Raw genomic sequence first — 22,406 nt, 5'->3', positions numbered from 1 at the left:
CACATGCGGTCAAGCCGAGGGGGGCAAAGGTGACCGTATGACTTCTCATCCATGTGTTAAAATGTTCTAATATAGTTTCTAAATTGAGATTGACAAATCTACATCTACATTTCCATGACAACATTCCAGCAAGCTCCATGTGATGAGGAAGATCGTGATTTGATCGAAAGCTCCAGAATAGCTACTAAGTGGAATTTATGGTGAGATTGGTGAGCTGTTTAGAACAAATAGTGCTTCAAAAGTTGGAAAATGATTGGTTAATACTGGTTAAAAAGGACGGAATAATACAATTACTTTTATGACTTTATTAATAAAACGACTGCACAACAGACATTACAGTTCAAACAAAAACAGGGGAATTAAATACTAGATTAATATACAAAATATGTATAACAAGGAATGTATATCTATACCAAAAAAAAAACATGAATTGTGTTTTTTTTAAAGACCTGGACTGGCAACAGCTTTCAAACAATTATCAAGGATAATGGATCCTGAACAGTGCTTGTAACGTACAAGGTCTCCTTGTGTTGAACCATAACAACAGCAGGACCCTGGATGATGGGAGCAGTCTGGTAAAAGGTTTCAAAACAAAACGCGTCATATTTGTCCGACTTTCACAGGCTGGAAAAGTTAAGAGAAAGAGAAGGAGGACAAGCATCTCACCCGAGTGCAGTGCTGCGCTCTACTGGCACTGCGGTGCAAAGACACCGAGGCTTCTCCAGAGCGGAAAACCCATCACAGCACTTTCAACTCAATACTGATTCGACTGAATCATATTTACACCAGGATTGATATGTTAAAAGTTGTGCGACTTCATAAATCCAGTCCTTCATAGTTTTGTTCAGGATCACTGGAGCTGAATCTTTTGGCACATGAAGAGTAGAAATGGAGATTAGCTACTAAGCAGCAACCCGGATGAACTAATATGATAATTCTACCTCACAACAGTAAATTCATACAATTGAAAGACAGTATAGTTTGTTGCTTAGTTCCCAGTAGTGTTTACATGTTTCAAAGGACATTTTTAGGAAGTTTACAGATTCAGCTTTTTTCTGGTGAAGGGATTTATATTATCCAAGGAAGTTCAGGCTCATCATTTCAATCAGCATCCTTAGTCAAGTATAGAAGAAACCAATTAAAGATCAAAGCAGGTGGAAAAATAACACCTAAGTTACTAACATAAAGGAGTACAAAAGAAAAACATCTTCATTGAGAATTCTTAAAAAACAGGAATGAGCATGACATGACCGCTGCTCACCTATTCAAAACAAAACTACTTCCTGTTTTCCTATTTATGTTTTCATGTTGCAACAAAGTAATGCCATGAAAACATTTTTGACAAATTTTATTCAAGAACATTTAAATCAGCCATTAAAGTCAGAAAAGCTTCAGTCAGGAGAGAAACATAACTTAACAGGACTTATCATCAGATGACCAGGTTCACATCATACATGTTTTTGGGATGTATCAATCTTTTTGACCTAATAACAGTATTTTTTGTGTGGTATTTTCACTGACTGGAACTTGTTTCAACATACAGTGTTTCAAAACATTTGGTAAGCAATTTCTTATTAGTTTTACATTAAAATACGAGATAAAAGGCAAAATTCCTATTTTCCCTCAAATTTTAACAATATGCTTTAGCTGCCTTATAATGTTTAAAATGAGATTCAAATTCCAACTTGGTGGAAAATATCTATTACTCAGCAGTAAAAAAAAAACAAAACCAAGATTAGACAAACTAAAAATGCCACGTCTACGAGATATGGACGGTAATCATTTTTAAATCGATATAAAATGGATATGAATGTGACAACAAACTTTTGTTACAAGTGCAAGCCCAAAACAAACATAAATGACATTTGTAATATAAAACTTGGTAAAAAATACTAATTTAAAACTGTACAATCACCAAGTACACAGAGTGAGCACTTCAACTGTTATTCATTTGGCTTCAGTGGCTTCGGCCTTTGGCTCCTGGGGACAGAAGATAAGAAAGCAACGTTACACATCACATGCATTGCTCGTTTCAGCAGTACATTGCCCTCACTGGGATTGTCATTATTTCTTCCAGATCACCCGATTTAGTAAATTAATATTGCCATCAAGTCGGACACAGACATTTACAATTATTTTAATACCAAATAAAAATGGAGGGAAAACTGTATTGACAGAACATCTGATTTCTAAAATGTCATTTAAATATAAATGGTAAAAGTTTAAATCTCGTTTCTACACTTACATTTTTTGGACATGCAGACAACCTGTTGACTTTACCGAACTTTCATTTGTTTGGCAGTGTCATTTCTCCAGTTCACAATTACAGCTTTTGCTCACAATCATTAGCATATTACCCAAAAGTTACTAGCACTCCCTCAATATTAGGAAAAATATTTTTAAATTTTTGTGCCCAGGAGTTTATACTTCAAAAACACAGAAATATGTGATTTGTGTTCTCAAATCAAGTTTTATGGTAGATAAGCATTTGTGTGTATGTATTGAATACCCTACAAATACTCAAATTATTCCTTTATATAAATTGTGTACCCGTATCGCATTTGTAATGGTTGTTCTCATCCCCTCGACACTCTTCAGATAAGTTATTCATTAAAGAAAATAAATGGTGTGCAAGATCTTTCTCAAACAAACCTCAGTCTTGGGGTTCCCATTTTCAGCTTGTTTGGCCTTCTTTGGTTTGACCACCCTCTACAAATGACATGACAATTGATTACTAGCTGATTAGCGCACTCAAGCAAGTATACAATCATCACATGTTTCAGATTAATGAAGAAAGACAAGTATACCAACACATTTAAATTGTCCATCAAAAGGTATTTTCTTCTTGAACTAGGCCACATTTAATTTCCCTTCAAGGAATTGAAGGCCATGAATCGGCTTCACACGTGACATACAGCGACGTTCTGTTGATATCAGCTAGTTATCAGTTTCATACTTTGACAGCAGGTTTTTTCTTAGCGTCCGCTGCTCTGGTAGGTTTCTGCAAAACAAAAAGACATTTCATTTAGTATTTGACAGTAGATTAACAACAAGAGCATTTTGGGAAAGATATTTTGTGACCATCTCCCTCTGTTCAGTATTGTAATAATAAAAGATCATAGAAAAATACATTGGATTTTCATGTATTGAGTGATGCATGTTTTTGGAAAGCACACAGACAGTCAATGGATTCATGCCGATTAAAATGTCAAGGTTAAAGTTAATCCCCAGAGGAAGCTGTTAGAAAACAAACTTCTGGTTGAGGAACAAGATTGATCACAAAACAAAATTTCTGAAGGAGCTTACAGTAGAAGCAGCAGTAGCAGTCACACACGCCCGCGAGGAACGTCGTAGGACGCCGCCTTCCTATTTAGATGGAGAAAGAAAATCTTCAGTAATGATTGCAGATGTACTGAATTAACATTATGACCCAAACTAAACATGCTATTCACAGCCCTAAAGGGGGCATCAGATGGCTTAATCTTATCAAAATGACTGAAGCAGAAAACTAAAAACTAAAATTACACTCAAAGCAGCATTTAACCACAAATCTCAGTTACTTCAATTATTATTATTATTATACTCCGGCAATATCAGATATATCAGGCAATATCAGATATATCAGATCATGAATAATGATGATATCAGATCATGAATAATGTCCACAAATAGGAGATGTACACAAACCTCTTTTTCAGTTTGGGGTGCTGTCTGAAAGAAACAATTGAGAGAAAAAAAAAGAAAGAAACACAATATCAAAATTTGAATATCATAATTCACGACAACTCAAATATCCCTTAATCCTAAAATCTCGGAGTTCTTCAGACATACTAGAAAGACAATTTTCGGACGTGACAAAGAAGTTCCCGCGCATATTTGAATTCAAATGTGGCTGCTGCCCTGTCACTGACGTGTTGGCGCCCTGACAGCTTCCTTTGTTTTGTGTCACTGCGCGCCGACAGACAGCTGTTGGGAAACCGATAAGATTACTACTTTACTAATCTGTAGCTATGGAACCAAACGCAGCCGTACGAAAGGCCTGCAGGGGTTGCAAACAAATTTAAATAAAAATAAAATTAAAAAAAAAGGTTGAGATTTCAGAAAGAAATCATTTTTTATTTAATGTAAAAATATAATCAATTGAAACTACACGCGGCTGCACGGTGTGTAATCGCGACACGCAAAATTGATTTATTAATCAAATATATTAATGATTAAGAAGAAGAAGAAAAAAAATCCCATCGATGCACACACACACGTTAATTCACTGATACCCACACGTGTGACGTTGTGATAATGCCAGCCGACCGAGAGACATTTCGGCCAATTTAGATTTAATTCAGTCCGGCAGACGACGCGATGAACCCGCTTCGAACAGACGTGCATGAGCAAGTCTGACTTTTCAGACTCAAAACAGAGTGAAAAAATAAATAAATAAATGTGACCTCCCCTCCCCCAACCCCTTCCTGAAACGTGCAAGTTGCGCCTAATAACTTACTTCTAATGCTCAATAACCTTAACCCTATTCGGTAATCAATAAGTAGGTCACGAGCTGCGCGCTCATATCGAACCAGGCAGCTAACGTTTCCCCCATTTAACGTTTCAGCGCGTAACGTTATCTACAACCCCCGCAACCGGCTGCAAAAGAGGGGGAAAAACAAAAAAAAACAAGACAGCTCAACGTCAACGGCTGCACTTGTCAAGATATTTTGTCGCAGGGCATGAAAATAACATTATGTTCGTTTAACGGTCGTGTTTATCGGATAACGGTGCATTTCACGTGACTACCAAGACTGCAAAACTTTAATTTTCGACGACCGGGGAGGAGGATGCCCGCCCAGCTCTCTCCTGTCGGACCGCCATGGCTGCACACTGTGAGGGCACGATGACGCTCCTCTGATGCAGATCTATCACACGGTTGACTCAAGTTAAAACGGGCCAAGCGCGCGCTGAGTTAAAAATAAAATAAAACGTCTTACCTTCGTTTTGCCCATGTTGATGATAGGAAGGGAACAGAGAGAAAATAAATGGAATCGTAAAGACGGGTTTTTTTTTTCGTTCTTTTTTTCTGCCCGTAGAGATAACACACAACAACCGACCAGTCGCTGCGTAAAATGGCGAATGTATAATGCAAACGAATGTTTTTTGTAGTTTATACGGTGAAATATAAGAACGAAACCGGTTCGAACCAGTTTTGTGTTTCGCTGTCTGTCATTGGATGCAAATACGTCACGTGCGTCCGGGCACCGCCCATTTGTTAAAGACGCAGGAGGCAGCCTAGAAAAATACTGATCAGTGCCGCGAGGGGGCGCTGTATTGAAGGCCCCTGATTGAGGGTGGTGTCGAAAGAATGCATTGCATCATAGACAACAAGTAAGCCCAGTTCACCATCTACTTCAGTGGTTGAATAAGTACTTTTACTGAAGAATAAGTAATAATAGTTATATGTGTATTATGTCTGTCTGTCTGTATGTATGTATACATGTGCATATATATTATATATTACATATATATATTTCAGTATTGTAGATTTGACTGTTTTCTACTGTGTATTATTTATATTACTTGTTTTGATTTTTTACTATGTCTCTTGTGTGCACTTTACCCTGTTTGCTGGTCTAATCCTGAAATTTCCCCACTGCCGGACTAATAAAGGAATATCTATCTATCTAAGTAGCAATGCCACAGTGTAAAAAATACTCCAAGTATCTAAATATGTCTTTTGATACAAAACAGGTAATCATTTTATAATGCAATGCAATGTCAACTATCCAACATAATATAAAGTAGTTTAAATTAGCTCCACCTTGACAACATTAAAATGCGGCATACTTGTTTATGCATGAGTAATACTATACCAATAATTCATATATGATCAGTAAAAACTCAAACTGGGGCCCATTTAGCTTTCTAGTATACTGTTGATACTTTAAGTGCATTTTGTATGCTAGTCAGCATTTGCTTTTACTAGAAATGGAGTATTTTTATACTGTGGTAGTGCTAATTTTAAAAGGTACCTCAATACCTCCTACCCCATTGGATTAAAGTGACAGCAATTGCATTTTGTTAATGTTAATATTTCCAATGGAAGGGCATTCAAATCCTAATAAGTAAATGAAAATGTTTTGCAGTTTGGTTTACATAAGTAAGAGATAAAGTTGAAGGAATCATAGTTACCCAGCTTTATATATACCAACACATAACTACTAGCTAAATATTTGCTTTGAACAAAAATAGCATATATACATATATATACATATATATATATATATACATACACATATATATATATATATATATATATATATATATATACATATATATATATACATATATATATATATATATATATATATATATATATATACATATATATATATATATATATATGTATATATATATACATATATATATATATATATATATATATATATATATATATATATATATACACACTCACCTAAAGGATTATTAGGAACACCTGTTCAATTTCTCATTAATGCAATTATCTAATCAACCAATCACATGGCAGTTGCTTCACTGCATTTAGGGGTGTGGTCCTGGTCAAGACAATCTCCTGAACTCCAAACTGAATGTCAGAATGGGAAAGAAAGGTGATTTAAGCAATTTTGAGCATGGTATGGTTGTTGGTGCCAGACGGCCGGTCTGAGTATTTCACAATCTGCTCAGTTACTGGGATTTTCACGCACAACCATTTCTAGGGTTTACAAAGAATGGTGTGGAAAGAGAAAAACATCCAGTATGCGGCAGTCCTGTGGGTAAAAATGCCTTGTTGATGCTAGAGGACAGAGGAGAATGGGCCGACTGATTCAAGCTGATAGAAGATCAACTTTGACTGAAATAACCACTCGTTACAACTGAGGTATGCAGCAAAGCATTTGTGAAGCCACAACACGCACAACCTTGAGGCGGACGGGCTACAACAGCAGAAGACCCCACCGGGTACCACTCATCTCCACTACAAATAGGAAAAAGAGGCTACAATTTGCAAGAGCTCACCAAAATTGGACAGTTGAACACTGGAAAAATGTTGCCTGGTCTGATGAATCTCGATTTCTGTTGAGACATTCAGATGGTAGAGTCAGAATTTGGCGTAAACAGAATGAGAACATGGATCCATCATGCCTTGTTACCACTGTGCAGGCTGGTGGTGGTGGTGTAATGGTGTGGGGGATGTTTTCTTGGCACACTTTAGGCCCCTTAGTGCCAATTGGAAATCGTTTAAATGCCACGGCCTACCTGAGTATTGTTTCTGACCATGTCCATCCCTTTATGGCCACCATGTACCCATCCTCTGATGGCTACTTCTAGCAGGGTAATGCACCATGTCACAAAGCTCCAATCATTTCTAATTGGTTTCTTGAACATGACAATGAGTTCACTGTGCTAAAATGGCCCCCACAGTCACCAGATCTCAACCCAATAGAGCATCTTTGGGATGTGGTGGAACGGGAGCTTCGTGCCCTGGATGTGCATCCCACAAATCTCCATCAACTGCAAGATGCTATCCTATCAATATGGGCCAACATTTCTAAAGAATGCTTTCAGCACCTTGTTGAATCAATGCCACGTAGAATTAAGGCAGTTCTGAAGGAGAAAGGGGGGTCAAACACAGTATTAGTATGGTGTTCCTAATAATCCTTTAGGTGAGTGTATATACACACACACACAATCATACTGATTCAATACATGCAATTCATTTCTCAAATAAAACTGTCTATGTACCATGTCAATTAGTGGAGAGGTCCAGTACTTCCTCCAACAGTTACTAGTAGAAATTAAAGGAAAGTACAAAGGTCAGATTCTTGCATGATTTAATCATAGCTGACATACAATAATCACTTTATTCTGTTAAAGAAAGCTGGTCAAAATATAGTTACGTCATCAACATCACACTCGACAAACACTTTCTTTGGGCCATGACAAAACTGCACTGACATGAATCTGGACGGCTGCTTTGGGAGCATTTACCAACACACAGGACCACTGGCTTTCATTCCTGTACTTCGATCTTCCAATCTATGGCATGCAGTTGACAGACAATTTACACAATTACTTAACTACATCTTGACCAGACATTTCCACATATTAGACTTCTTTTAATATCTTCAATCATAAATATCGATTATTTTACAGCCCCATAGGGGTAAAATTGCCCTCTTGTTTTTCCCCCTAAAATTCAGTAACACAATGAAACCATTCCCAGTTACTGTTCACTCATAATTTTTCCAGGGAAGCCCTTTTGGGAAGAGGACAGTTGGGGATACATCCCCACTTCAACATGGGCCGTGGTCCTCGGAGGCTTCCTAAGCCGAGACGGCGCCGCTCCATAAGTCATTAAAGAAAGAGTCTCTCTTGTGCTTCAGCGCTTCTAGGAAGTCCTGGATCCGTTCTTCCCGGCAGGTGCTGTAGCGCAGCAGTGCCTCTTGTCTCCTCTGGGCGTCGGCAGGCTTCCCGTTCCCATGATGCTGCAGGTCCTCTGCTACACAAGCACGATCCGCCTCCAGCTGCTGGAAGGCCTGATGCTCTCGATGGAGGTCTCTGGCTTTCTAAAATACAACAACAACAACGTAGATGTTCACAGAAATCCTAATACTGATCCCAAGCACATATTATGTGACAGATGGTCGGCAACACAAATGTTTGGCACTTGTTGATATTGATGAGTCAATAATTTGATATAGCAAATATCCCATTACGTATATATTCAAAATATTAATAAATATACCTGCGGGCACTTATTCCTCATTTGCCCAAAACAGTTTTCCTGCATTCAAATGCTCACAATTTCGGATGTTTCTCCAGTAGACACATTACATCATTTTGTGAATGTTTTTCGAGTGATGAACCAAGCAATCAAACGGCCCATACTTATTTAATATTAATTATTAAAGACTAATTTGTGTAGCTATTATTGTTATTATAGACTTTATTAGATATGGACATCACAGTGGCATTATAATTATAACGGGCATCTCTGCACAAAAAACAGATGCACTGTGTTCAGTGTTTGTAGCAAAATGCTAATTTACAACACCTGTTCACTGGAGGCTTTTTTTTTCTTTTTCCGAGTGATGAACCAAGCAGTCAAAGTGCCCAGAATTGCTTAATATGAATTATTAAAGAAAGATTTGTGTAGCTCCCATTGTCACAACGATTAGGAGGTTATATACCAATCAGAAGTATCAGTTCAGTTTTATGAGAGAAAGGAGCAAAGGAAGGGGAACTGCACAAGGCCGCTGAGACTCTCCAATGCAGAGTTCCACATCAGTGACAACAAACAAACCGTGTCCCCTCATATAGGCCTTACCTGAATGGATGTGTGATTTAATTGGTATTTGAGAATGGCTTCACACAGGTTCCAGAACGAATACTCGGGCCACAGAACTGACTGAAACACAAGACAGGAGTGGGAAGTCTGCAGAGTGGGAGAGAGAAGAGAATCAATAGAAGTCTCAGAGGAGAGGCTGTAAAGTGCTTGACTTCATGATCAAATCATTTAGTCTACTTGGTTAATGCAAGACTAATTTGGTGGATAATACATTGTGGTTATCGGTATAAACAAAAGAAAGTATGAATCATAAAAGAAATTGTACATGAAAACAAAAAGCCTGCTTTTCTTACGATCTTAACGTGGTATGGTTGCTATTGCGCAATGCAAAAGAAATCTATGACTGCTGCTACACAAAGAGTCCCAAAACCCCCAAATTAGTTATAATGTTTGCACTTCCGCTTCCCTAAATTCAATGTTTTTGTATTTTTTATAAATGGGTTTTTGGTTCGCCGTTTGAAATGAGGTCTGTGGCGAACACAAGTATTAGAGACAAGGAAGATATGGCTAAATGAGACTACGACATCACGTTGACTCGTCCTCCGTCACAGCCTTGTTTGTATACTCGCGCTCATGTGACCGTGGTGAACTCTGTTTATAGCCTCACTCACCCTAACTTTTAACACCTGGCGATTGCGTTCCCGCTTTAAAATTGTCATCATAAACTTGTTTGCCACAGAGTTTATCGTCTGCCGGAAAAGGCCTGCGGCTTTTTGTTGAGGGAACCAGTGAAATGATGACTTCTGAGGTTGGCCTGATAAAATATGTCTTTCCTGCAGCACTTTATTACAAATAAAGGAAATGAGACGGGACTCGACCCCAAATCTCCAATTCGGATGATCACCACAAAGTCTTAAAAGTAGACTTCTTTCTTCTAATCTGACAAACATCTTCAACGTTTTCAGATTTCTTTTCTATGCGTCGAAGACATATTCTGGGCTGTGTCTACATAAACTAAAAGCCTTCTTTAAGGTCATGTTTTGTAGGTTACTACTTTGAGCATTGAAACCTGAAATACAAGTCTAACCAGGGTTACAGCTGCTATACCTAAAGCTGAGCCAGTGCTCCTAATTTGCAATGATCACTTCACCCTAAACCAGGGGTCAGCAACCTTTCGTATCCAAAGAGCCATTTTGACCTTTTTCCACCAAAAAAAAATTGTCTGGAGCCGCAAAAATGATTTGATATCACAGCTTCTGAAGTTTTATATATAGTCATATTATATATACAAAAAACTATAGTTTGTTGTATTTATGAAATTATAGAACAAGAATTAAGACATTTTTTTTACATTGTATTGCTATTTTACCTGTTCATAACTATCAAACAAAAAATAGTCATGTGTCAGCTACATTAAGGTTAATTAAAAACACAACTATGCAGACCTTCAGTACTATCTATATTTGTGGCTCATGTGGTAGAGTGTTTGCCCTGTAACTGCAAGGTAGCAGGTTCGATACATGTCCTCTTCACTGAGTTTTACATTTTAAACGCATATCTTTTGCTACGTTTACACTGAGCGTCCTCCTCACTAGAGCACCGCAAACGGAGGACGGATCCGTTTTTACTAACGGACGCCTCACTGTCTCATGAGTAGGGATGGGTATCGTTTGGATTTTTTCCGATACCGGTGCTAATCCGATACTTTTAAAACGATACCGGTGCCTAAACGGTGCCTGAACCGATACTTTTTTATTGCCAAGGCAATTTTTTTTCTTCAAATTGAACACTATCATTAACTGTTTAAAGTATACTATAGATATACATAAATAAGTACATACAAAACACACTTCAAACTACAGCTTCAAACCTTTTAACTTCAAACTACAAAAATATATATTTAAAAAAAGAACAGACACCAGTCCAATCAGGTGGCCTGATGGGACCGTGTGCAACAGAACTCAGATACTGTTGGATCCTAAAACTGCTGCTTTACTGGACTACACGTCATCATTAATATCAACTGGAGAGATTTGTTCCATCAAGCCGAGGACGGACGTTCAAAAGCTCGTGCTCGTGTCTCCAGCGATCTCTGTGTGCGCGCACTGTGTGTGTGTGAGCGCTGGAAGCCCCGCCCCCTCGAGCCCCGCTCTGCATGAAGGCAGACAGAGAGCAGAGCAGCGAGTGTGCTCTAAACCGCGCTATTTTAATAATCGTTTTTAGCGTGCGGGTACCGCAATACCTTTTTAGTATCTATATACCGTGCAACTTTACAGAGTAGTGTAAAAAAAAAGTATTTAAATCGGCTCAGGCACCGGAAGGAAGCACCGAAATCTGCGTTGCTTTTCGGTCCGGTAGGTACCGGACGTGTTCTCGGTACCTAACCCTACTCATGAGCTGACACAGAACCAGCAGCAGTAGTGGAGTTTGGAGATGTGATCCACTTCCTGAAAGTAGATCTACTTTACTCAGTTTGCTGCAGCAGTTGAGGAATCGCTCTTCTGCACTCATCTGCGCGTGAGGGCGGGGCTCTGAATCACGAGTAGCAGCTGCAGGAGCGGAGGCTTGACAGCGACGTGACGCACATTTTAGTGAAAGAAATATTTAAACATTTATTTTTATTTTCACTGACCCAATATCACCTAAAACTCCAAGATAAGAGGAATTCCCTTTGAAAGTTTTTCCACTGGGCAAAAAAAAAAAAAGTTTTCTATTTTTTTTTTTTTTGTCAAAGCCTCAGGGAGCCGCAACAGACGGGCTAAAGAGCCGCGGGTTGCCGACCCCTGCCCTAAACCAAACCTTAGAATTCACATCTCCCACTTTAGTGTTTTCAAAGTTAACGATAATCATAATATAAATCATCTCACGTCACTATGTTTCCATGCAGTCGTTCTCATCTCTCACCTGCCAAAGAAGGAAGTCGCTGAGTCGCACCTCTCCAGAAGTGCGGATGAGCAGATCAGGATTGGGAGATTTACTGCTGTACAAACACTCGCTCAGCAACGGCTCTGAAACGTCACTGAGCACGACAGAACACAAACGCTGCTCGTTAGACTAAAAGCTCCCCAGGTTGCATTATGGTTGTTGATAGAATATCAACAAGATCAACTCTGTATTGTCACCTTGCTTTGATCAAGCCCTGCTCCACCCCCCAAGCCATTTCTCGGACCGCATTGGTGATTTCATATCTTGACGTGTAGGCAAAGCACACATTCAGGAAGCATCTGCGAAACAAGCGGTTGTATATCGGTGGTCACTTATAAATGTACAGTATGAAATCTGTTCATATCATATGGCCAGTGTGGCGGTAAGGGTGAGCCACTAATGAGGAGGGTCATAGAAGCAGAGGAACAAATCAATAAAACACATACTTATTGTGCGCCTTGGTGCTGAGCACAGCTTTGGCAATAAGCTGCTGAAGGTCGAGTGGCAGCATATTCAAGTCTCCCAGCACCCGCACACAAACACCATGCTTCTCCAGATTCTCCCTACGGCAGGAGAGAGACAGGAGGAGAACAATCAAGAAATAAGCACAAAGAGGAGCATGCAGAAAAAAACAACCATTTAGACAAGGCTGCTCAAACGTGTACTATTTATCATTATTATCCTTTGTGTCACCAGATAATTCAATTGAGAGGCAGCTCTCATTTACAATGATGACCTGGCCAAAAAGGCAGCAACAGAAGGCAAATCGATACAAGACACAATAAAACATAGGCTACTAGATCACTCTTTGGTCACCACCTAGTGGTCATTTATGGAACTGCAGATGAACGAGCCTTCACTTGTTGATTGTTTTTTTGACATCTACATTTGCACTAATGAATACATTTACAGTACAATAAGAGGCAATAATCTAAAAAGTGTAAACTACATATGCTTGTGTATTGCAGAGAAGAAGTCAGTGTCAGCTAAAATAACATGGAAATCACTGATATTGTACACTCCAATTTAGTGAGCCTTTCTTCCCCTTGGCCATTCTGGCATCAGTCCACAGTACATCTTACTCATTTGCCGTTACAGGGGGAGGAGATTTTGTGTCAGTGTTGACGGCTGTTAGTGTATCGAGTTTTAGCAAAACACTCCAGTGTTTCTTCAGTGCGTGCTTTTATATGCAACCGTGAAGCAGATTTAAGAGCATTAAACAGGGAGTTTGGAAAAATGTCTTGTTACAACTGGCTATCCATCTGAAGCCCAGTTTTTTTTTTTTAAACACTCAACGTTTCAGTCTCCCAATGACACTTAACTTATTTTAACTACATAACAGTCACAGCATTTGGTTCATCTCGATGTAACTTTAAGGAAGCTGTGAATCATATGATGTAGAACATGTGACTTGCCCCGAAGGCAACAGTGAAGTAAAACAGCTATTTTAAAGTTCCTGGATATTAAAACTCACCGTTCATCCAACAGCTTTTCAAATTTCTGCCTGGCCAGCTCCATCAGCCCATCCACCTCATTTTTGGTGCGCTTGAAGTTCTCGATGCTGAAGGCGTACACTGTAACCTCTCGGATGTCCAGATGCTTACACCACCGCAATGTCTGGTGCGGAAGGGACAAAGGGTCACACGTAAATAAGCAACCTGTTTCATGCGTTTGAGGAAGACTAGTGTTAATCCCACAGCAACCTCACCTCTGCCAGCTTGTTGAAGCCCTGCATGTGCCCTTCCTGGCGCTCCATGCTTTTCTTACGCGCAAAGCGGCGGTTACCATCCATGATGAAGGCCACATGTTTAGGCATGGGTCCCGCCTGGGAGACACAATGCACATCAGGGGAGTCAAGACCAGTGTAGGGTTATAGATACATTAAGTAATGCTATTTACAGTGGTTTAGATCTTAAAGAAAGAAGAAGAAGAAAAAGAAAAGAAACAAATCGCGATAACATGGCAAATATTGTCTGGTTCAAGCTTTTACAATGTGAAGACCTCCCTGTCTTTTAAGTTGCATTCATGACCTGATAAATAGTAGTTTGAACAAGTTTTTTTCAGAGGTTTCATCTGCATCTCAGTCTTTATCAGCAGATGTATCACCTCTATTGGCCGAGGAAGACTGTGAGATGCAGTGGAAAGCTGGCTATTGGAAATTTGTTCCTAGCATTTTGCACTATTTTCAAGATTAAGAGCCAAATGACTAATTGAACCGTGGAGATTAGGGTCAGCCAATTAATTGATAACAGTAATAACCTCAAGTTGCTGCCTTTGAGTGGTGCTGATCGCAAAGTACACACACTTTGTGCGCCTATGTATTAACGTTTCATCAAGTCAAATGCCTTGTATGTGAAACGTACTTGCCATTAAACAGTTTTGATTACAATCGAGTCACAAATGGGTGTTTTATATCGAAATAAATTATACAATTAAAGACACTCGTTTTGTTTTCTATTGTATGGTTTGAGCAAGGATATTAAATATAAAATTATGTTGTTTAATGAGCATCTGAAGATTTAAAAAACGGGGGAAAACGAGAGGTAGCTACATACAAAGAAGTACTTGTGAATATACAAAATGAGGCTTACCTTCAGGATATTGGCTGAAATCTTTTCAAGCAGGTTTAATTCACCCTCTCTTATCCACGACATGTTTGGGCTTTCAACAGTCTAAAAATAGGTGATTAAAAATGGTTATGAATGTCCACATTAAAACCAACCCCTTCACTTGTCAAAAACAATGACGAAGTCACTGTTTATATTCCCAAAAGAGCGTAATTTCTGAAACCTTACATGCAGCCAGTGATTGATTTATCCATGAACTGCACGCTTGGCTCACGAGACATGCAATGAACTAGCTGCTGTGAGGCTTTAAAAGCCCAAACTGAGTCACACGTCGTGCGGAAAACACGAACGCTTTGTGGAAACCGCTTCACTCGTTCAAACTGCTGAACCAGACGCTATTCACACAATTACTGTCATTTATTATCACATTTCAGATAGCTTCCAACTCACAGCTTTAACGATGACGATCTCTTCCGCATTGGAGGGAAGTGACGTATCCGCGCAGTGACAATTTCCGGTTGGACGTTAGTAGATTTTCAAACTATTCTACTAAGAAACGTTAAAATGATAAATACCACGACATAAAAAAATACTCTCAAGTATTTGTATATACGTTACAAGTAAATTTATTGGGCTAAACGTTTATAAAAGTACACCAAACCGTAATTTAGTCGTGGTTTGCAGACCACGTTTTGGATGTATTTATATTATAAATTGTAAGTAATTCTTTGTAAATATATAGTTATGTGAAAATGTGCGTGTATCTGGCATTGTAATATATCCTTAATTATGTGTATGCCCCACGTTGCTGCTCGCTTTGTGTTATACGATTAGGCTGCATTATTATCAACCACACAATAGTTTTTTTTTGTTTTTGATTAAACCGTTATTTCACAGCATGAGACTAATAGCCAACTATGTAGTGTTAAAGATAACAATTGGGATTTTCTACAAAAACGTGTTTTTTGTGTGTCAAAACAAAGAGTCAGTCCGCTCTTAGATCAGGCTCTGGGTCTTGTCGTCGATGGAGATCAACTGTAACTCACTGTTAATAAACTCAATATACAGTATATCACCCCAATGGTGTGCCTTGTTTGTTTGTGAAAAGGTGCAAATCCAGTGTTTGAATACAATTACCTCGCATTAGTAATGCTGCAGAGTTAACTTTCGTGAGATTGAGCACTGCCAATATGTTTTGAATAATACAGCAAAGACAAATCATGTTAAATCTGTATTATACTGCCATATTTTATATAGAATCATGCTAAATATTTGCATTCATTGTATATGTAATACGTATTCAATGCAGCACCCTTATCCTGCTTTCTAAGTCTCAAGTCTCTCTGGATTTTGTAAGCTTTTCTCTGTCACTCAGGAAAGAAAGAAGAAACTGAATATTAATTATTATTACTTATTATTAAGTATTGTGTTTGAATATAAGATTGCCTTGCATCAGTAATGCTGCAGGTCAGGAGTGCTGAGTAGACCTTAGTGAGATGGAAAATATCAGAATCAGCTTTATTGGCATGTGTGTTTACACATTCATGGAATTTAACTCCGGTTTCACGTAGCTCTCATCGTACACACATATTATATACAATAAACAAGATGCAAATTAAAAAAGACATTTAAGACAACAGAGACAAAAGACAATTACAATAGGGTCCTCTCGGACTGACTACGTGAGTCGCTCGGACCCTAATAAAGTAGTCAGAGTAGTATAATAGTGTTTCAAATAAGACAGCAATACGGAAAATGCTAAATGCGTATTATACTGCCAGGTTATAAGGAATAATATCCTTCATATTAATTTAAAATACTGAATATGTAATATACATCATCATTATTTCTAATCATATGCAGTGATGCTTGTCAGGAGTGCTGTGGGAGGAGCACTGACGTTGACTGGGTGCCGGTAGAGGGGAGCAGTGATGTAAAAAGCTAAACTAGTGATGGAAACACTATTGATCACCACAACTAATGACGTTCTATAACTTAATGCTCCGTATGTTGGTGCTTGCAATCTCCAACCTCACCACTAGATGTCACTAAGTCTCACTCAGTTTATTTCAACAAGGGATCTCTAGCCTAAACTATTTCAACAAGACAGGCAACTCTGCTGTTACACTTCCTAATCCTCAAATATTAGCACATTTTATTGAAAACAAAACAATTTATTTATTGACTATTAAACAAAAATCACAATTTTGTCTCTCTGTTTGCATCAATTTCTACCAATATTTACACACTTAAATGGCCTGCAAAGTTCTTCCGGGATTTATCTGAAGTCTTCGTCAATCACTTGACAATCAAGCATTTAGAAAGTCTGTTTTATACAGCTCTGATAACAGGATAACATGGAGTGTTATGGGTCATATAATTACATATTGAATTATTGCATAATTAGTATCAGTGATGTATTAATTTGCAAGTGGAATTTTACTCTTAGTTTGTCGGGAAATATATTAGAAATTTGCAAAATGTCCTACTGAAATGTAGTAAAGTTGAAGTATAAAGTAATGTAAAGTAAAATGAAAATACTTCTACAAATGTACTTAGTACCTGAGTGTACTTTCCACCACTGCCTTACTCATATTTAATGTATTCATTTATCATATCATACAGCCTTCTTTTTAAATACTAAAATGGGTTTAATATCATAAGGTTTAAACAGGTGGATGTAGTGTGCAGACACATTTTAAGTGTACATATTAACAAACAAACATTATATCGGGGCCCAAAGTGTTCAATACATTTGAAATAATGAAATATATAATAATATTAATTAATACTGAAATGATTGCTCGATTAATTGATTAATACAAAAAAAGGAAGGAATGAGGTTCATTGCTGTGGTTCAAAAAAATATAATTTCAGGTCTATTCTGATTAAGTTTATGAAAGCCCTCTGCCAACCAGGATTTGATGTCTTTCAGATTGTGATTGAGGTCAATTAGTCTTTAATAAACCCTTGGGGAGAATAATCATGTTTATTTCCAAAGCACTACAATTAAAAGAGAGATTACTTTTTTGGGTGATCTAACCTAAGGGGAACACAATGGCCTATCTGGAGAAAAGTCAAGTATACAACTTTTGGGAAGATGACAATGAGTTGCCAGTGAGCTTATCTGTTGGATAAACTAGTGGCTAAATATGAAGAGGATATGACCTCGGTCAAAAAAAAGAAAAAGAAAGTTTGATCTCTCTATTTGTAACAAAATCACAATACGTTAAATGATTAAAACTGATTTTGCTAGTGAAATAATAAAACAGGGTTGATAAAGACCCATTATAAATCACACCAAGGAAGAAATTAGATTTTTTTGAAGAATATGTTACTGTTTTTTTGCCAATAAGTGAAGTTTTAGAATGCACTGACACATTTCACTCTTTTTATGGCTATTTGTTGTTGTGGGTGTATCTGTTAATTAATGCCGTTATGAACCCCTTGTTCCTTTATTAAACGTTAAAGAGCTTGTCCTTACACTTGCTGCTGGCCATATTTGCATATCTGCAGTGCAGTTCCCCCTTCAACCTCTGGGGTGTGACAGCAAGTTCATCAACAGTTCCTTTGCACTTTCTAATGGCAAAGAAGAAGTTTTTTTTTTTTTTTGTTGGGGTGGGGGTGTGAGGGGCTGGCCTTTTTTGTTGTTGTTCCGATGGAGAATCCTGCTTGAACGGTGAGCAGGAGCACAACACAAACCGACGAGCAACCCCATAGCCGCGAACAACTCGGCCAAAAATCCCGGCCCCGCGGAGGAGGACGACGAGGACAGGTCCCGAAGAAGACGGCATCGCCCTCCAGCTCTCCCGCTACTGCCTCCAGGGTCAGCCGGCAGCTATCAGCCGTTTGCCTCTACTCCTCTGCGGGTCTGGGGGGGCTCTGGTGGGGGAAGGGGGGGGTGGGAGGGCGAGAGAAGAAGAGGACTTCACGCCGAGAGGAGGGGGCTCCAGCCTGAAGGGGCCGGCGGTTGGACCAGAGGACCCGGACAAGCTAGCTTGTACCCGCGCAGCTAAGTGAATGGGATGGAGCCGGGACCGTCTGGCGAGGGTATGTTTATTTATGTTTTACTTTAGTGGTTTTAAATGGTATCAGTTAAGGCTGCTGCAAACACATATACTGCGTTTTGGGGAAAAAACGGGGCTCCGTCAGGGGGGTGTAGAGGGACGCTGGGTGAGAACCGGTCTGTTGCATCGCAACGAGATGGAGATGGAGGCTGAGGTGGAGGGGCTCTCTGGTAGTCTGCATGCACAGCACTTTGCAGAGATTATTCATCTAAGATTTATAGGTGTAGTGGAGTCTTTCGAGGTGCACTGACGATGTCCTCAGCCATGCGCGGGGGCAGGGAGGTCGTGGGAATCTGGGTGAGGGATGAGGCGAAGCCCGCCTTCAAGCAGCAGCAGCAGCAGCAGCACCACCGCAGCAGCAGCTGCACCCCGCACTCCCCACACAGCAGACCGGCCTCCCTGCTCACTGACAGGTTGTGGAGGATCACACTGCTCAGGTGGTCTAAAGTGTTTAACATCTGTACATTGCACGCACACCTCAGGGACACAGACTTCCAACATCTGCAGGGACACGTGAATTATTTATACACGTTGATCCAAAAATAATCCTCAATTGGGATATCCGTGCATCTGCTGTTAGAGTTTAGAGAAGCTATTCTTTTTTGTTTGTTGGAAAGACTGAGAAGCATGTGCTGTGCATCATGTGTGGGGCTTCCATCTGCACGCTTGAGATTTACAGCTAGTGCTTATCAGTGCCGATGCTGCTTATTCTTGGATGTCTGAGGTGTGGAAGCAGCCAATTAAAACACAATCTTTATGACCAGGTCTAAAGTCCACTTATTGCGGAAAATCGTGAACCCTAGCATTCATAATCCAGCCTTGAGTCGGTCTTGTACTTTGTAAAGGCAGGGTTTATAAATGGAATGCTATTTCATTTGTAGAGGAAGATGGTGAACTTACAGATCCGGTTAACTGTACCTTTTATTTGTACAAGTATGCCTGAGATTTAAATTATGTCGTCAATCCAGACACAGAACATGGAATTCAGTTGAATGGGCTTGTTTTTATTTTTTAGGATGGGGGGGGGGGGGAAGGGTCCCGAGGGGCCCCTCATCTCAAAGTCTGCTTTTGTGTTTGAAGTGTGATTATTCAATGTGCTATTTTCCAAGATAAAGCTGATTGCCATGTTTAGCTCATGGTCAACAGCCAATTGTTCAGAGAGCAGAACTGTTTGGCCAAAACAATTGATGCATAATTGTCTGTTCCCTCTCATTCATGCACTTGGCCTGTTGTGCTCTCCTGATGAGGGACGGGGTCACCACTGTTCCCTATTTTGAGATTTTAAAGCCTTGTGTCTTTTGTCTTTTTTTTATTATTTCTGCTTGCACTGAAGCTCAGTACCGCTCATCCTTTATCATAAAACACCTTGAAAACTGCTATTATCACCAAAGTCAAAATTGAATTATTTAAAAGCGGCAAACTGAACCCAGAATATAAAAGTGTTACCGTCTAGTACTGAAATGCTTGAAGACGTACCGCAGGTCTCACCAAAGGATCATGAAATGAACCGAAACAAAGTGTACATGTACATGTTCCCCCTTGATATGACTTGATAGTAGTCTTTTCCCATGTGACTTCTTGATCTAACAACTCTTTACGTCATTGTAGGCAGAAAGTTGTGAGAGTCTTGTTGTTGTGATGCGGTACCAAAAGCTCTGCTTTCAGGCTTACCGCCCGGGAAAGACGGCTATTGTCTTGGGATGTGTGAAAGCGCTGGCTCCGCTTCTCACCATCTGCCTTCACTGGCACGAGGGAGACGTGTGTGTCATTGTGTGAGTGCAACTCACTCGAGACGCTTGAGTATTCACACACACACACACACACACACACACACACACACACACACACACACACACACACACACACACACACACACACACACTCGCGTTAACCACGCGGAGTGCGTGTGGTCAGCACATGTCCGGCGTCTGTGTTCATGGTGTTTGTCCGAGTCGTTGCAGTGAAGTGTGATTCTACTCGCATCTTTCTGTGTTTCATGGCTGACGTTACACTTCCTGTCAGTTGGGCATTTTCCAAAAAGCTTAGTGAGCATATGATTGGGTGGTACGTTGGACCAGAGGATTTCCATTGCAGCTATTTAAAGAAGGGCTTTTCCAGTTTTGGATCCACACCGCTCAGTGTAGTGACCAAAAAGGCCAAGGTCTCTTCAATATGACCACAGCGGCACCCTCCCATCTCCTCCAACAGCCACACACACACACACACACACACACACACACACACACACACACACACACACACACACACACACACACACATCCCCTGATATCCATGACAATGCTGTGTTGCCGTGGTGTCTCCATGGTGAGGCTGGGAATGTAGAGGGGGCCCCCTCTGTTTGTGTGTATGAGGGTGTGGGTGTTCACCGTAGCAAGGGCGCTCCCTCTTATTCGTACACCCGTGTATTTCTCTGTGTGTGTGTGAGACAGAGGAGCAGGGCAGCTGGGGTCTTTGTTGTGCTAGAGGAGGGCTGTTCTCTGGGGACCCAGAGGTTAGGGCACTGGGCCTCTCTCAGGCAGGAGTCATAGCTAGCTTCACATCTAGCACCCAGCCCAGGCACCCGACCCCCCCCCCCCCCTCTCCTGACTGGCTCAGACTTGTTTTTAAGAAATGATGGTCACTAATCGGTGGGCTACTTGTTAATTCCTCTGCCAATGAAATGCATGACTTCTTTTAGGCCAAGTTTGAACGAGCAAATGCCAAATTTAAACCACTGAAAAATAACTGACACATGAAGTGTCTGTTGGATGAAGACATTTTCAGAAAGACCTATTTTGAAAGCGAAAAGATGTTTAGAGCAACCCGTGATTTCCTTTATTGATTTTATTTTCATTATCGATATAAAATCTGCAAATTATTCTCACAAAGAATTGCTGTATCAATTGGTCTATAAAATGTTGAAAATAAGGGTGGAGTATGCCGAATCCCAGAATCCCCTGTGACATCTTGAATGCATGTGATGTGATGTGGTTCCGTCCTCATTTGACCTGATCTGGTTGTTCCTCTTCCTAATGCCTTGTCAATATCCCTCTCATCACCCTTATCTAGTCTTTCATATAACATTTTGCTGCTTTACCGATCCATTCTGATCATGTCTCTCTTTCCTATCTTCCCTCTTCCTTTCTTCCTGTCTTCCTGTTCCTGCCACTCACTCGGGTGTCCACCAATCATGTCCTCTTGGCCCCTGCCGACGCTTCCTTCCCAACTTCTTCCACTTCCCTGGCCCTTATCGCCCTGGCCTCTGCTGCTCACAACCACTTCATTCACCTCCTCACTTTTAACCGTTGTTTATCTCTTTCCTCATGTCTGGCTTTGAACCGCCTCCCCTTTGTCACCTGTCCTCATCAATGGTTCGCTCTCCTGTCTGTCCAGAGCCCATGGAGGCCTACCCCCCACCCCTGGAGCAGGTGTTCCATGCCCCCCGCCGGCCAGGCATGGGTACCGTGGGCAAGCCCATCAAGCTGCTGGCCAACTACTTCGAGGTGGAGATCCCAAAGATTGACGTCTATCACTATGAGGTGGACATTAAGCCTG

At 40.1% G+C, this 22,406-nt stretch overlaps 1 protein-coding gene across 2 annotated transcripts; it reads right to left on the bottom strand.

Annotated features, from left to right (window-relative positions):
- Nucleotides 1-7,850: 7,850 nt before the first annotated feature.
- dhdds (dehydrodolichyl diphosphate synthase) lies at nt 7,851-15,261 on the bottom strand. 2 transcript variants are annotated; one of them, XM_079227783.1, is made up of 9 exons: nt 15,235-15,261; nt 14,809-14,889; nt 13,926-14,042; nt 13,692-13,834; nt 12,664-12,780; nt 12,415-12,516; nt 12,197-12,311; nt 9,332-9,439; nt 7,851-8,570 (listed from the first exon to the last, which is right to left on the bottom strand). In XM_079227783.1, exons 2-9 carry the CDS (start codon nt 14,869-14,871, stop codon nt 8,328-8,330), a joined length of 1,008 nt encoding a protein of 335 aa, XP_079083909.1. In that variant the 5' UTR covers nt 14,872-14,889; nt 15,235-15,261; the 3' UTR covers nt 7,851-8,327. The 2 variants fall into 2 exon arrangements, with proteins under 2 accessions (XP_079083909.1, XP_079083908.1); XM_079227782.1 differs by lacking the exon at nt 15,235-15,261 and adding an exon at nt 15,013-15,154.
- Nucleotides 15,262-22,406: the final 7,145 nt, after the last annotated feature.

The sequence above is a fragment of the Taurulus bubalis genome, assembly GCF_910589615.1.
Source record: "Taurulus bubalis genome assembly, chromosome: 12".
Classification (NCBI taxonomy): domain Eukaryota; kingdom Metazoa; phylum Chordata; class Actinopteri; order Perciformes; family Cottidae; genus Taurulus; species Taurulus bubalis.
Note: the sequence above shows the minus strand (reverse complement) of the source record. Positions and strands in the feature narration are given on the sequence as shown.

What these genes read in the sequence shown, in the direction of transcription:
- dhdds (XM_079227783.1), bottom strand. Translation starts at nt 14,871, where the DNA reads ATGTCGTGGATAAGAGAGGGTGAATTAAACCTGCTTGAAAAGATTTCA. An exon ending in GCTTCAACAAGCTGGCAGAG is followed by an intron (nt 13,835 to 13,925) that starts GTGAGGTTGCTG and finishes CTTCCGCACCAG; the next exon opens with ACATTGCGGTGGTGTAAGCA. An exon ending in TAAATCACACATCCATTCAG is followed by an intron (nt 8,571 to 9,331) that starts GTAAGGCCTATA and finishes GTTGTATTTTAG; the next exon opens with AAAGCCAGAGACCTCCATCG.